General features: G+C 41.5%; 1 protein-coding gene across 2 annotated transcripts in view; it reads right to left on the reverse strand.

Annotated features, from left to right (window-relative positions):
* Positions 1-6,798: 6,798 nt before the first annotated feature.
* The window catches only part of LOC141056358 (C-C motif chemokine 20-like), a 106,484-nt gene continuing 96,578 nt past the window's right edge, over positions 6,799-16,704 (reverse strand). For both annotated transcript variants that reach the window (XM_073553108.1, XM_073553107.1), the window contains exon 4: positions 6,799-11,056. In XM_073553108.1, coding sequence (XP_073409209.1) covers positions 11,053-11,056 — 4 coding nt within the window. In that variant the 3' untranslated portion in view covers positions 6,799-11,052. The remainder of the gene's footprint in view (positions 11,057-16,704) is intronic.

A 16,704-nucleotide genomic window follows, 5' to 3' on the forward strand; every position in this document is an offset into this window, starting at 1 on the left:
GGTCAGGAGTCTCCACCTTACCTGGATGGTGGGGTACCACACCTCAGGAGGAGGTGCAGTACCTCTGTGGCGACTGAAGCCTCAGGGGCGCCACACTTGTCTGAACAAGCCTTAAAGGGTTAAATACATTATTATTATTATTATTATTATTATTATTATTATTGAGCTTTTGATTTTGGCTGAACCTATGGCTATCCAGCCATATACATTCCAGAGGAATTAATTGATTTTAATTTTCGTTTTTTATTCTGATGCTTTAATAAAGACGTGACCTTTATTTCCTCCATGATACTTGTCTCATGTGTCTGTTTTTGGTTATTTATTAGTGTGATATTCTGCTTGTTTATGTGTGTGTAATCTCATGTGGTTGCTGAATATGCATGAATATACTTTTTCATGGGCATCCCCATGAACCAGACACAAATACAATGGAGCAAAATCAAAACTGTCTATTAGAAAAACTCTTTATTGCCCACAGAACTAATTATAGCGCAACATTCATTTTGCCACAGTGGTTTAAAAAATGAAAGCTGGGCTCTGATTGGTTGCTATAGTGAACAAAGATAATTCAAGACAGTTTTGATAAATGAGGCCATGGCCGGACTGGCCATCTGGCAATTCTGGCAAATGCTAGAAGGGCCTGTCTGGTTGGGGGCTTCCTTGTCTGTTATGTTGTTAACAGAAACAGCATCCTCAAGACGCCCATACAGTTAATAGTTGTGGCAGAGCACAAAGTTGCTGGCTCCGTCACTTACCCCAGCAGTCTGTGGGCGTCCCCTTGGTCTGCAGCCTGCTAGAGTCCAGCACTAAGCAAGTAACGTGCAAAGACGTCACTGCATCAAGAATAAATAGAAGAGGAGACAGATGCTGTGGAGGATGAGGAAACTCAATTAGGTGAATATTGGGATTTTTTTCTGTTTGGGGGCTCTGGGATACCATTACACTATATAGGGCGCTGTGAGTTGGACCATCCTAGTATATAAGGGGCTGTGGGGTGGACCACCATACTTTAAAGTGTACTGATGGGGGGACCATCATACTACATAGGGGGCTGTTGGGGTGGATCATCAAACTATATGGGGGACTGTGAGGTGTACCGTCATACTATTTAGGGGGCCATGAGTTTAACTATCATACTATATGGGGGCTGTTGGGGGTACTATCATACTATATAGGGGCTGTGAGGTGTACCATCATAATATATAGTGAACTGTGGGGTCAACCATCATACTATATGGCGGTTTGCGGAGGACCATCATACTATAAGGGGGGCTGTGGGGTGGACCATCATACTATATAAGGAGCTGTGGGGTGCTGTCATACAGTATTTGGACTATTGGGATCGTCATAGGGGATCTATTATACTGTGTGGAGTGGCTGTGGGAACCATCTTACTGTGCAGGGTGTTTGTGGTGGACATCATACTATGTGGGGTAGTTGTGGTGGACATTATGCTGTATGGAGGTGTATGGGGTACATTATACTATGTTGGCGGCTGTAGTGACCATCATAGTGTATGGGATGGTTATGGAGGACATCATACTGTATGGGTGCTGTGGGGTCATCATAGTGTACGGGGGGCTTTGGTGGATATCACATTTTATATAGGGTCCCCTGGTGGACATCATACTGTGTAGGGATGGTGGTACCCCTCATTCTGTATATTGGGGGCTGTCATGGATATCATACTGTATTGGAGGCTGTGGTGACAATCTTACTGAGCGGGTTGCTGTGTGGCATCATACTTTGTACAAGGTTTGTGGGGAAATCATACTGTGTGGGTTCATCATACTTTCTGGAAGCATAATACTTTATGGGGATCATGAAAGGGGTATCAAAGTGAGTGAGACCACTTAGTTATTTTGCCCCTACTGTAGTCCCTAAGTGCTGCAATACATTTCCTTCTTCATTTGTTAAAAAGTTTGTAGATATGCTCTTTGACTGATGTGATAGAAATAGCAGCACCACATAGAAAAATTCCTATGTACGCCCCTGCTTAGGAGCATTAGTACAATAAATAGGTACTGAGGGTCATTATAAGGAGGCACAATGAGGGGGTCATTATCATTTTGGAGAAGCAAGGAGTCATTATTATTTTTAATATAAGAAAGCACAAGGGATATTTTTATTATTACAGGGTCATTATTATAAGCGGTCAAGGGAAAGCATTGTTAAAGGACGCACAGGGGAATTATAAGGCAGCACAAGTTGTGGTTTGTGTAGAGGTGGTAGAATGTGAGCAGGGTCCTGGAAAATCAGTAAAGTGAAGATGTCAGTATGTTACATTTTTCAGGGATGAGTTATGGATGAAAGAAGAGGTCATGGTGGTCTAGACTGAATGCAAAGGAAAAGGGAATGACAAAAATCAGCAAGAACGTCACTGGTGAGAACTTGCACAGTGCACACATTGTAACGCTCACACCCAGACTGGATGGCGCGAGCCAGGATTGTGGCCCCACTGTGCCACAAACCAGACTACCCTGGAGGGGCATGGCTAAGCAGCTCCCTTGGTGTTCACTGGAGCCTCTAGTGCTGAGGTCAGGCTTGTGCTGCTGGTAGCTGCCAGGTAACACTCCAGGGTGGCATTTGGCGGTAGCAGCTTATCCCACAGGGGGAAAGGACACTAACAACAGGTGCTGGCAAGTACTGTAGATAGCTGAGGTTTAGATTGGCAAGTACAGCTGGGCACAGATGATGAGCTGACAGGCAGGTGGGCACGGCTACACTTTGGCAGGCAGGTGGGCACAGCTGGCACTCTGGCAGGCAGGGGGGTTCAGACTGGAGGAATAGGAACTGTTTCAGGTAGGACAGGAACACTGGCAGGTATGAGTGAGATATGGGAACAGGTAGGAACCAGTTCAGATTGGTCTAACAAAGGGCCTCAGATGCAGAACGGGAGCAGAGCCTCAGGATGTTTGATGGGAGCAGAGCAGAACCTCAGGATGTGGGACGGGAGCAGACAGGACCATATTAACACAAGTACTTACAGTGAAGTACCAAGTGAACACCAGGAGCACTAACATTGTGCAGCGACAACCAGATAGGGACGGGTGCTGGTACAGGTTCTGCAGGCACAAGGATAGACACAGCAGGTAGGGAAGGCTTCAGAAAAGATACAAACAGGTTATAGTTTAGGACTTAGTTGAGACAAAGCCAGACATGGGAACACGTTCAGGATAAAGGATCGATGACAGGGAATACAACCCCCAGGGTGACAGAAACAAGACAAACAGGAAACAGGAACAGACCAGGGTGTACAGCCCCAGGGTGACAGAAACAAGATAAACAAGAAACAGGAACAGACCAGGGTATACAGCCCCCAGGGTGTAGGAAACCAAAGCAGTAACAGGACAGGACCTGGCAACTCAGTTGCAGAACACAGACTGAGAGAGAATGTTGCTCAGGCATCTTCTCATTGGTGGAGATGCCTTAAGTACCTGGTACCCCTTTGGCAATAGGCTGGGGACACATTAGGAATGTGCACACTGTCCCTTTAAGACTCAGGAAGTACAGGCGCCACCGCCCTAGGCACACAGCCAGGAAATATGCACACACCAAGCAAAGGACGCATGGTTTACAGCATGGAGCAGGCAGAGGGCAGAACTCACAGCAAAGCCCGGAGTGGTAAGTCGGTGTATCAGCCTGATTGTAGATGGTAAGCCACGCAGTGATGTTACACGCATATACAAGTGCTTCTCACTAAATTAGAATATCATCAAAAAGTGAATTTATTTCAGTTCTTCAATACAAAAAGTGAAACTCATGTATTATATAGAGTCATCACAAGCAAAGTGATCTATTTCAAGCGTTTATTTCTGTTAATGTTGATGATTATGGCTAACAGCGAATAAAAATCCAAAAGTCATTATCTCAGTAAATTAGCATAATTTATAACACCAGCTTGAAAAATGATTTTAAAATCTGAAATGTTGGCTTACTGAAATGTATGTACAGTAAATTCACTCAATACATGGCCGAGGCTCCTTTTGCATTAATTACTGCATCAATGCGGCGTGGCATGGAGGCGATCAGCCTGTGGCACTGCTGAGCTGCTATGGAAGCCCAGGTAGCTTTGATAACAGCCTTCAGCTCATCTGCTTTGTTGATCTGGTGTCTCATCTTCCTCTTGACAATACTCCATAGCTATGGTGTTAAGGTCAGGTGAGTTTGCTGGCCAATCAAGCACAGTGATACTGGTGTGTTAAAACCAGGTAATGGTACTTTTGGCAGTGTGGACATGTGCCACGTCCTGTGGAGAATAAAATTTCTATCTCCAAAAAGCTTGTTGGCAGAGGGAAGCATGAAGTGCTCTAAAATTTCCCGGTAGATGGCTGTGCTGACTTTGGTCTTGATAAAACTCAGTGGACCTACACCAGCAGATGACATGGCTCCCCAAACCATCACTGATTGTAGAAACTTCACACTAGACCTCCAGGAGCTTGGATTGTGGCCTCTCCACTCTTACTCCAGACTCTGGGACCTTGATTTCCAAATGAAATGCAAAATTTACTTTCATCTAAAAACAACACCTTGGACCACTGAGCAAAAGTCCAGTTCTATTTCTCCTTGGCCCAGGTAAGATGCTCCTGGCGTTGTCTATTGGTCATGAGTGGCTTGACACAAGGAATGCGACACTTGTAGCTTATGTCCTGGATACATCTAAAAACTGCACCCCTCAAGGTGCTCAAAATCACATTCAAGAAGTTTATTAACCCTTCAGGTGCTTCACAGGATTTTTTTGAATGTTTTTAAAAAAATGAGCATTTAACTTTTTTTCACAAAAAAATTATTTCAGGTCCAATTTTTTTTTATTTTCTCAAGGGGAACAGGAGAAATTGGACCCCAAAAGTTATTGTGCAATTTGTCCTGAGTAAACTGATACCCATATGTGGGGGGGAACCACTGTTTCGGTGCATGGTAGAGCTTGGAAGGGAAGGAGCGCCAACTGACTTTTTCAACGCAATATTGGCTGGAATTGAGATCGGACGCCGTGTCACGTTTAGTGAACCCCTGATGTGCCTAAACAGTGGAAAACCCCCACAAGTGACCCCATTTTGGAAACTAGACCCCCCAAAGAACTTATCTAGATGTGTGGTGAGAACTTTGAACCCCCAAGTGCTTCACAGAAGTTTATAATGTAGAGCCATAAAAATAAAAAATCATATGGTTTTCCACAAAAATGATATTTTCGCCCCCAATTTTTTTATTTTCCAAAGGGTAACAGAAGAAAGTGGACCCCAAGAGTTATTGTGCAATTTGTTCTGAGTACGCTGATACCCCATATGTGGGGTAAACCACTGTTTTGGCGCATGGCAGAGCTCGGAAGAGAAGGAGCACTGTTTGACTTTTTCAACGCAGAATTGGCTGGAATTGAGATCAGACACTATGTTGCGTTTGGAGAGCCCCTGATGTGCCTGATCAGTGGAAACCCCCAATTCTAACGCCAACCCTGTGCTAGGCTGTGCGGGGACTGTGCCATGCTGTGCGGGACTGTGCGGGTACTGTGCAGGCTGTGCCGAATATTGCGAGGCGAGTAGTGAAATACTCGCCAGGATTAGAGTACCACGAGTACCGAATCCTAATGAGTATACTCGCTCATCCCTACATGTATGGTCTGCAGAGCATAGGGGTAAAACTGATATTATATGGTCACTCTATGGTGGTAATATCAGTCTTCGTACAGTGTTTTTGGTTAAAGTAGTTGTCAAAGCTTGAAGTTAATGTCTGCAGTGACTCTATGTACTACAGACTTCTGAATCCTCACAGAGTTTGCATGCTGTGAGGATTCTCGGCCCTGGGAGTTGGTGATCATATGCAGTAGCGTAACTTGAACAGCATGAGCCCCAATTATTGCAAGTCTTCAATAGCATTACTCTTTTCATACAAGCCAAAAGGGCTTTGAGGCCCTCTAGGCTCCAAGGCTTGGATGTGATTGCAACTCTTGGATCTACTGTAGTTACGCCCCTGATCTTGTTATCACAAGTATGTGATTTGCATACATGCGGTCACGTGTTGGCTAGATGTACACCGCCTCGCTCAATACAAGTGAAATTAGCAATTACAATTAGTCGGATTGTGGCTGCAGATGTGAAAAATCACATACTTGTGGTCACATGATGGCCGCTCCCAATTCTGTCACCAGAGAATCCCCAGAGTGTACGCTAAGATGCAGAAGTCTAAAGTTACATAGACTGTAACCTCAACTCCTTTAATGATCAGTATGTTGGTATTATCAATCCTGTGTATGATGGCAATATTTGATTATGGTTAGAGTTGACCGAATATGTTTGAAATCGGTCACCTAATCTGAATTTGCCATATTCGTGCCATATTTGTACTCTATTCAAGCTGAATTTATGGTTGACGATTTATTCTGAACATACAGTATTCGGTCATTTCTACTCCCATTAATTCCAATGATGTTGGGTGAATATTGCAAATACAAAACTCGCCGCCGATTGTAATCGGAACGAATTTTGAAAAATTCGCTCAACTCTAGTTATGGTCTGTTGGTATTTGTCTGTAATATTAGTAATTTGACATTATAATTATTTAATCTTATATGGCAATATTATTGGTATTATTAGAAATATTGGTCTTTTAGAAAATCTTGATTTTTTCCAGGCAGGGTAATATTAGTAATATATCCCCATCTAAGGCTCGGGGTCTGGGATAACATGGGCCTGTGTGATTTCAATTGACAGGGCTAAATTTCAGCTCCAGTCCGTCCCTGAATGGGCCCTTAATGATGGGAATACTTGTGATTGTTTCAACCAAATATATGAAGAGACCACAAGATCCAGGAAATATTCTCTTTATTTCAGAAATCGTGTTAGGAACAAAACTAGACGAAAGTATAACATTATGTAAAATGTCAGATTGATCTTACAAGAATCATATGAGCATACAATCTATAAATCTTGACATCCATGTCACCATTTCCTAGATCAGTAAGATGATGGAGGGTTGTGTAGTATATATTCACAGTCATGAGTTATATTCTCCTCCCTCGGCCTCATCTCCTACTGTTGTAGAAGGTGGTGAGTGGAGGAACATGACTGCAGTGTAGATTGTACAGGGTTTGTTTTCATTCTGTAACCATGGAAACACATAGGTCTGCATGGGAGCTGGATACACAAATTGGGAGATTTTTTTTTACTGATTTATTGCAAAGTTGAATTTTTATTCATTGTAGATTGACTGGAGCAATAACATTGATGCACGGTGGCTCAGTGGTTAGCACTGCAGCCTTGCAGCGCTGGGGTCCTGGGTTCGAATCCCACCAAGGACCACATCTGCAAGGAGTTTGTATGTTCTCCCCGTGTTTGCGTGGGTTTCCTCCGGGTACTCCGGTTTCCTCCCACACTCCAAAGACATACTGATAGGGAATTCAGATTGTGAGCCCCATCGGGGACAGTGATGAATATGTGTGCAAACTGTAAAGCGCTGCGGAATATGTTAGCGCTATATAAAAATAAAGATTATTATTATTATTATTAAAAGGGGTACATATCCACAGGAAAGTTAATGAAAGTATGGTCACTAGTTGTCTGGCAACCACGGCTCATAATCTTAAGAAGCGTTTCCCTTAGACGTGAATAGAGCATTTATCTTCTACTGATAAATGCAAAAAGGGGACTTTTAGACCCCCAGTGAATTGAGGTCCAAGTGGCTAGATTCCCAGCAATCAAACATTTATCTCCTATCTTGCGGATCAGTAATAGATGTATTCGGATGACCCCTTTAGGTTGTCTGACATGTATATATTACCAAGTATTTGTATTCTCTATAAAATGACAATTCTGAATAATACTTTTTTAGAAATCTGCATTGTACAATTCCTCTGCTTGTTACTCCTCCTGGATATATAAAAATAAATGGACACCTAGGTGTTCCCATTCCCTTTGTCAATAAGCTGTTTCCCTACATGTGCAGCACCCTGAAATAACGTATGGATTTGAGGAATCCATCAGAATGACACTTCTTAGCTTCACTCGTCAATCTGACTCTTACCTGAGGTTCCTGCACAAAGGATCCTTTAACATTAGCTCAGAATTTACCCCAGTGAATTAAAATGAAAATGATAAAATTGAAAAAAATAAAACAAACCCACGGTTCACATTTTTAGCTGCCTTATTAAGTAAAAATTCACATTTCTTATAATTTTTCACATCTGACAGGGATCTTCCAAGCTGCATCACATTCTTTTAATTAAGTGAAAGTTATGGCAGGAGGCACAAATACAACAGACCGACCCTCTGGCAGAGCATATGCCAATGCCTTTGATAATATATACGTCCTTTAGGCTAGTTTCACACTAGCGTTTATTCAACACGGCGCCGCTAAGCCCCGCCCCCTGCCGGCTCCCTGCCCGCCCGATCCGGTCATCGCCGCCTACTATCGCACATGGACGCTTGCAATCTGCACACCCTAACTTTAGCATAGGGTGCGCAGATTGTGCGCTGGCCGTGCGCTAGTAGGATTTTGGCATGCGCTGCGCACTTTTGAAGGTGCGCCCGTGTGCGCCGAAATGCAACATGCTGCGTTTGGCTCGCACGAGCGCACCTTCAAAAGTGCGCACGATCTGTGCACCCTATGCTAAAGATAGGGTGCGCAGATCACAAGCGTCCATGTGCGATAGTAGGCGGCGATAACCGGATGGGGCGGGCAGGGAGCCGGCAGGGGGCGGGGCTTAGCGGCGAGTGCGCTGCGTCGAATAAACGCTAGTGTGAAACTAGCCTTAGCTTAACTGGAAAATAAGTGATATGTGATATTTTAGTACAATTCACTATGTAATTTAGACCTAAGTGATAAACCTAAGTCACCTCTAGTGATAAAAGCTGATAGCACCCTTTAAGACACACAAAAAAATAATTTCTCAATCATGTTATTGGTCAATTTTAGAGATGATCGAATCTTTGCCAGGCTCAGCTGATTTTTCTTTCTTTTAAATATGATCTATGCAAATCACAGGTACTCCAGTTGTCCTGAATTAGTCATGTCAAAATGACATTGACATAAAAATGGATGACAACCCAGTAGTAACCAACAGCCTAGTTAATAACACAATGCACTGATAGACCAAAAATTATCACTGCTAATCATTTGTGATCAGGCAGATTCTGTTCAGAGTGCTGACTCAAACTGATGGTGTCGCTGTTAGAGGTAACATCAGTCTGCTGTAACTGAGATGTGCCATATATTCCATAACGTCCTCTTGCTTCCTTCACAATAATATACTTGCTGGTGGTAAAGGAAGCCAATTGTGGTGTTGGAGCTTCTGCTGCTGGTAGAGGCCCACATATTCTTAGTTATAGTGTGAGGTTTCTATTTTTACATTACCCCGTCCATTGCCACTTTTTCTTTTATCGTACATTTTGATCAACTCTGTAATTAGTTTTGACAGTCTTTCTAACCCCAATTATCCAACTGTTGCCAAAAAACACACAAGAAGAAATGTTATGTAGGTAGGTACACGTATAGAAAGTAAAATGATGCAGAACGCCACAGTATTGGTGAGGATTGTATGGTTATCAAAATGGACTAGTAAAAACAGACATGTACAGTTAAATGTCTACATTTTTTAGTTTTTTAAAAAAAAATTCAACTCTTTTTCTAAAACGGTCATAATAAGAAATGTTAAGTAGGTATATGACCAAAAATAGTCTACTGTATTCGTGTTGTGTGTCCAGGTGTAAAATTTGACTAATCGGACAGATGTACAAAAAACAATTGCTTACAACTCCCACACTTTGATATCTGTATTTTTGGAAAGTTTCTTTTTGTATCTATGATTAAAATAAGTGTCCCACCTGCCCACCCCTTCACAAAACATGATAGCATATGAAATGCAAAAATTTTGTATAGTCACTTCAACAAGCACACACATTTTCTGACATTGATTCCTGATTTTATTTTTTTCTATTGTGCAGTCTTGCTTCTGCTTTCTAGTGCATTAAGAATGAAGAAAATAAATGTGTACTTGAAAGTAAAATGCAATAAGCCATAGGCTAGCTACACCATTTCACTGATTAATCACATTCAGTTTGGTAATGCTGCTAATACCGCTCCTATTTTTCTCTCCCCCTTATCAGTTGAATCACTGTATTAATCACAGTCTACTTTACTCACATTCATCACTGGTGCAGTTATTCAACTACTTGGAATATATTTCTAATTTTATTTTAGGACTTTGCTGAGCTGTTAGCTTGACACATTCTCACTATCTAAAATCACCATGAAATATCTACTGCAATCCCTGGCTTTGCTTTTATACAGGCCATGATAGACTGTGCCAGACCATTTAACATGATAGCTTCAAATCATTAATGAGAAGCCGTAATGGTCGCGCTGAGGTCATGCGAGTCGTCTGTGACTGATAAAATCTGCTGCAATGTAGATTCTCTCAAATCGAATTGCAAAATTGTTCAAATTCATCTGCACCTGCAAAGTTAATAAAATTTTACTCAAATTCGACTTGATCATCTGGAGTCATTTGATTTTCACTATTTCTAACCATATACCAGCATTTAAGCAAATAGCAGAATAAAAATGGACAAACTTTCTTCTACTTAGCACCTTTGGCTCATAAGGGAATTCTGAGCTTAGAGCTTCTATTAACCATGCCCACATCTCCTACCTGGACATATAGATTAACATTTTAGTATAAAATTCTCAATTACTGCAGTTTTAATACAGGTTTACTATATGGTGTATAGCTCTAACAGGATTGATATACAAAAATATAACTCTTTATAAACATAGTCATCACACTCAGCATATTGCTCCTTTTGCATCACAGGTCAAGGCTGAATAGGAAACTGCGGAAGATAGTTAAGCTCTATATAGAATAAATTCTGCGCATAGATATGATTGCGAAAAGAGAAACGATGATGATGAGGGAGACATTCCATATAATATATCGGTCTCTTTATGAGCCGTCATTTCAGAAGCTTTCATATCAGAGTATAATATACTGTGAGGAACATGAAGTCATTTCCGTCTGTTGTTTCCTGTCTTGACCATTCACAAGAAAAAAACACGAAGGCACCATTATCTGTGAGGAAAAAAACGAAAGGCAGTAATCAATTATACAGGAATCTTCAGATCACATACTAAACTCTATTATGATAAAAAAACATAAATGAATAAAAATGACAAGCAGAATTTAAGCTGTAATATTATATTATTGTACATAGGGAGCAGTATTATAGTAGTTATATTCTTGTACATAGGAGCAGTATTATAGTAGTTATATTATTATACATAGGGGCAGTATTACAGTAGTTATATTCTTGTACATAGGGGCAGTATTATAGTAGTTATATTCTTGTACATAGGAGCAGTATTATAGTAGTTATATTCTTGTACATAGGAGGCAGTAGTATAGTAGTTATATTCTTGGACATAGTGGCAGTATTATAGTAGTCATATTCCTGTACATACGTGCAGTATTATAGTAGTTATATTCTTGTACATAGGGGCAGTATTATAGTAGTTATATTCATGTACATAGGAGCAGTATTATAGTAGTTCTTTCCTTGTACATAGGGGCAGTGTTACAGTAGATATATTTGTAATGTAAAATGTCTGTAAGGTAGAACTTTCTAGAATCCTCAATACTTTCCAGAAAATTGCCTTGTCACACAGCAGCATTCCCCTTTCCTTATCAGCTGTGTGCCCGCACTGGTAATAGGACACTTCCTCTATAACATTTGGCCCCTCTCCACAGAAGGGAATGCTAATTAGTTAAGGGAAAGCATTTCCTTTGTTCTCAGATCTGTGGCTGAATGGAACTATGGGTGATATTAAAGAGACTGTACTGCAAAAACCATACACCGTTGAGATATAATAATCATATCACTGTGTAGGCAATGAAGCCAGCTTTCTAAACCCCTAAGTTTCACGATTCTCTGACTTCCAGAAACTGAGATATGGATTGCTCCCAAATGGAGGGTCTTAATTATGGCATGCTTGGTGTCTTCGGATTCTATTCGGTAAATCACAAACAATGATGCCTTGTGTGTTGGTACGGGCTTTTCTCGCTTAGATATAGTTATTCTAAGTTTTGTAGCCAAATCATAACTTGGAGAGAGGGAGGTTGGACCTCTCCAGACCGCCCATTTCGTGAGGTCACAGACCCTAGGCTATAGGTATTCCCTACCAAATTCCAGTCAGTTGGAGCTACAGAGTCTGTGCTGACAAGACGTGCAGATGAGTGGAGACGTGTGGCTCCGCCTTCTCCCTCCACATGGTCTGCCTGATACCGACTGAACACATGTGAGTGTTACTTTCTGTCTTTTAATCCCTTTGTTTTATATTTGTATTTGTACATATGTAATGTCTCAATTTTGTAACAATTCTTTATCTATGTAATCACTGCCCTTTTGGGAATAAATGGTAAAAATCTATTAGTTTGCCTCCATGCTCTAAGAAACGAACTATGCGCCTTTTTTAGATAATCGCTACTAATTTGGGGTTTGTCACAGACCCTCTTAATTAACTCTTTGATTAAGTAAAGAGTGGCTGGTGGCAGCGTGGTGTGCACGGCTGGCTAGGCTAGCTGGCAGTACAGATGGGTCTTACATGCTGAATGTGGGGCTGCGGCCACAGCATTGATAATTGCCTTACTGCAGTAGTCTAGCGGCCCGTGCGCAACAAGCAGCCCGCCCGGCGACTAATTATCCTAGGTGCAGATCCCTAACTGACCTGAGGGTAAGGGGGGCGCCGGAGAGCTGCAAGTTCCAAAGTGGAACTGAGAAAGTGGGATATACATAAGTCCCCACAGTTCTTGGAAGGTTGTTAGCAGTGGTGGGGCATCCAAAAATACCCCCCTGTGGTAAATTGTTAGAGCAAGATTAGCTTGCTGTATTTTTGTCACGTGGTGCCGGTGGTGGGATAACTAAGATAAGCCCCCACTGTGCCTGTGATAGCCGTTTGCCGGCAGTGCATCGTGTCCCTCTGTCCACTGACAAACCCGTGTCGGTGGTGGGATCGTGACGTTTTGGTGGCACCGGACGCGCCGTTCGTCACAATTTGGTGGCAACGGCGTGCCTCCTGCTTGCGTTCCTCACATATTTGTGGCAGCGGTGGGATATTCCGCATGATATTCTTGCACATAGGGGCAGCATTATAGTAGATATATTCTTATACATAGGGGCAGCATTATAGTAGATATATTCTTACATAGGGGCAGCATTATAGTAGATATATTCTTATACATAGGGGCAGCATTATAGTAGTTATATTCTTGTACATAAGGGCAGTATTATAGTAGTTATATTCTTGTACATAGGGGCAGTATTATAGTAGTTATCTTCTTGTACATAGGGATAGTATTATAGTAGTTATATTCTTGTACATAGGGGCAGTATTATAGTAGTTATATTATTGTACATAGGGGCAGTATTATAGCAGTTATATACTTGTACGTAGGAGCAGTATTATAGTAGTTATATTCTTGGACATAGAGGCAGTATTATCGTAGATATATTTTTGGACATAGAGGCAGTATTATCGTAGATACAGTATATTCTTGGACATAGAGGCAGTAGTATAGTAGTTATATTTAATGCACAGAGCTAAGTATTATATTAACTGTTCAAATGCAAATTAGATTGCCGCGCTCAATAGCAAGCTCCGAAGTTGCTGCTGAAATGAAACTGACCTGTCTGACATTCGCAAGCTGGAGGAAGTGTGACAGAGTCCTGCATGTGATGATCAGACATCGGGGGAGTTTTCTGCACAATGGCCAGTAATGTCTGATTCTGGGAGCATCCTCCCGTAGATGAGAAACCCCCGTGGAGACACTGAAAGGCACAGCGGGTAGCCTCGGCCGATGGCGCCGCTGTGAGGTAGCGTGGTGAGCGGGGGGCGTGGCTAAGCGGTGACGTCACCTGTCCGTGAATGACGGACGTGTGCAAGGGCCAAACCCGACGCGTTTCAAGGGAAGCGTCACTTTTTTTCAAGGTATGGCTCCTGCACTACCACTGTCTGTTTATATGTATGCACGCCTCACTATGCACTCAATATGAATACCATTCAGTCCTCCATTAAGGCTTGTTTCACACATCAGTTTTTTGGTGTCAGTTAAAACCCGCCCAAATGGCGGAAAGCAGATCCGTTGGTAACTGATGTGAATGGATGCCACAGACCGTTTTTTTTGACGGATCCGCCGAATGAAGAATTTTAAAGGAAAGAGAGAGAGAGAGAGAGAGAGAATTTTTTCTGTCCGCCAGAAATGATTTCAGGGTTAAATTTCCGGCTGACTTCATTCCTGGGCATGCGCACTATAAAAATGCGGATCCTGCAGAACAAAAAACGTTGCATGGTCCATCCAGGCATCTCAACAGACGCAAAAAAATTCATGGATCCGCAAAAAAACGGATCCAACGGATGGCCATCCTTCAAGATCCGCCGGTAATGCAAATCAATGGGGAAAAAAACGGATCCGCCAAAAAAAAAATGGCGGATCCGTTTTTTTTTTGCAAAATCGGCGGATTTTGACTGATGGTCAAAAACGGAAGTGTGAAACAGGCCTTAAGAAGTGTGTGAACCTAATGTATAAATGAAAACCCTTTTTCTCCTTACACATATATTGTGCCTGATAAAATCGTGGTATGCCAACATTTTTATTAAAAATATTCTTTATTGAAAAATATATATTTTTTTTATATAAAATTTTTTAAATAAAAAAGGAGAGAAAAAAAAACCTCTTATAAAAGCAATGTGTGTATATCATAAAAGCAATTATTTTACAAAATTTCATTTTAAGCTCCCTGTAAAATTTTCTATATATTCCTAATGAATACACTTCCCTACTTCACTCTCTCTAATAAATTGTAATTAAAAATATAGAAAAAAACTCCATGAATCATCAGAGGGCATACAAGTCAATCTCATGATTTAACCCCTTAGGGGCTAAACTATCCAATGTAAAAATCCACTTTGATTCAGTACGTGACATGCTCTTAATATAGTCACCTCCCCTTGGGTTTTTTTGGACCATTTGAATTCCACAGAATGATATTCCCACAACCGACCACCCATGTTTCTCAGCAAAATGTCGTGATAGGGGGTGTCCTGAAAATCCCTTTGAGATATTATCCAAATGTTCTTTGATTCTGTCTCTGAGTCGTCTTTTTGTGCGCCCCACATACAGTTTGTCACATGAACACCTTATCGTGTGAATGACCCCCATGGAGTAACAGGAAATATTATCTTTTATATAAAATCTTTTAGTTTTATCCGCATTCCAGAATGATGTTTGCATCTGTCTTGTACACTTAGTACGTGTGCAGCATGGATAGTTCCCACAGTGGGTAAAACCACCCCCAATCGCATATTTATTGTCTTTCACTTTGGGGTTATTGGTACCTATTCCTATTTTCATAGTGGGAGGTAGAATGTTCCCAATATTTTTGATTCTTTTATGGACAAATCTGGGTTTTACAGGTAATAATTCCCCCTCAATCTTGTCTTTTTGTAAAATGGGCCAGTATTTCTTTATTATTTTAGAAAATCTCTTATGATTTGCATGGTATTGAGTAATTAGCGGAATTTTGCCAATCTCCTGTGCCAGAGAGTGAATTACATACCAATTTGGTTCCATGGATCAAATTCCTTCTTGATGTAACCTTAGCATCCTGGATTGCTTGCTCCAAGGATGATGAATTATACCCCCTTTCTTTAAATTGGTTTTGTAAGTAATCGGATTCTATATCAAAATCACTATCTTTCGTGCAATTACACCTGACCCGTATGAACTGGCTCTTCGGAATGTTCAAGAGCCATGAGGGAAGATGACAACTGTCCATATGGATGTGACACTTTAGGACACTGTCTTTTGACTCACGCTGTAAATTGGTGTTTAGTTAGACATGCACCCACAATGATGATTGCTGTGGTATTTAGGCAATAGCCTAGTTGAAACCAATCTCAGGCTTATTGTTAGATGCCCTTTAACTGGATTTCCCCTTGTACAGAAAGTTTAGCATTTGCCTATTCTGGAAGCAGAACTAAAACTAAATCAAAAGCCTTGCCCTTATAGCAATCAGTAGTGTTTTACAAAGCAGGTAAAGATAAAAGGGTTTGATCATCAGAAACAGTGATTCCTGGAGATCCCCAGGGTGTTATTAAATTGAAAATATTTTTTTGCTCATCTACAGCATAAAACAATGACTGAGAATATTTGAGATTTCTTGACCAGGAATGTTGTTTAGGGTATGAATACTTTTGCAATTTTTTGATGGGAATACTTTTCTGCCCAATGTTGGCAAAAGTATTCTCGGAGTGATACCTTTATTGGCGAACCAGAAAATAATATATGTTTGCAAACTTTCCGAGCACAGAGGCTCCTTCTACTTCGCAATTCTTTGAAAGGCTAACTTAGTAGGGTGTGGACCCCGATATTATTTTTTTTTAAAGCGAACCTCTCACCTGTTTTGGCCGATATAAGATGCGGCCACCACCTTTCAGGGCTTATCTACAGCATTCTATAATGCTGTAGATAAGCTCCCGATCCGACCTGCAAGATATCAAAAATAACTTATTATACGCACCCGGGGGGCTGTCCGGTCCGATGGGTGTCACAGGTCCGGGTTCGGCAACTCCCATCTTCTTATGATCACCGCCCTCCTGCTTGCTTCATGGCTTCCCGGCATCGTGCTCCTGCGCAGGCGCACTTTTCTGCTGTGCTGAGGGCAG

The sequence above is a fragment of the Dendrobates tinctorius genome, unplaced genomic scaffold, assembly GCF_039654945.1.
Source record: "Dendrobates tinctorius isolate UK_male_01 unplaced genomic scaffold, ASM3965494v1 ptg000197l, whole genome shotgun sequence".
Taxonomy (NCBI): Eukaryota; Metazoa; Chordata; class Amphibia; order Anura; family Dendrobatidae; genus Dendrobates; species Dendrobates tinctorius.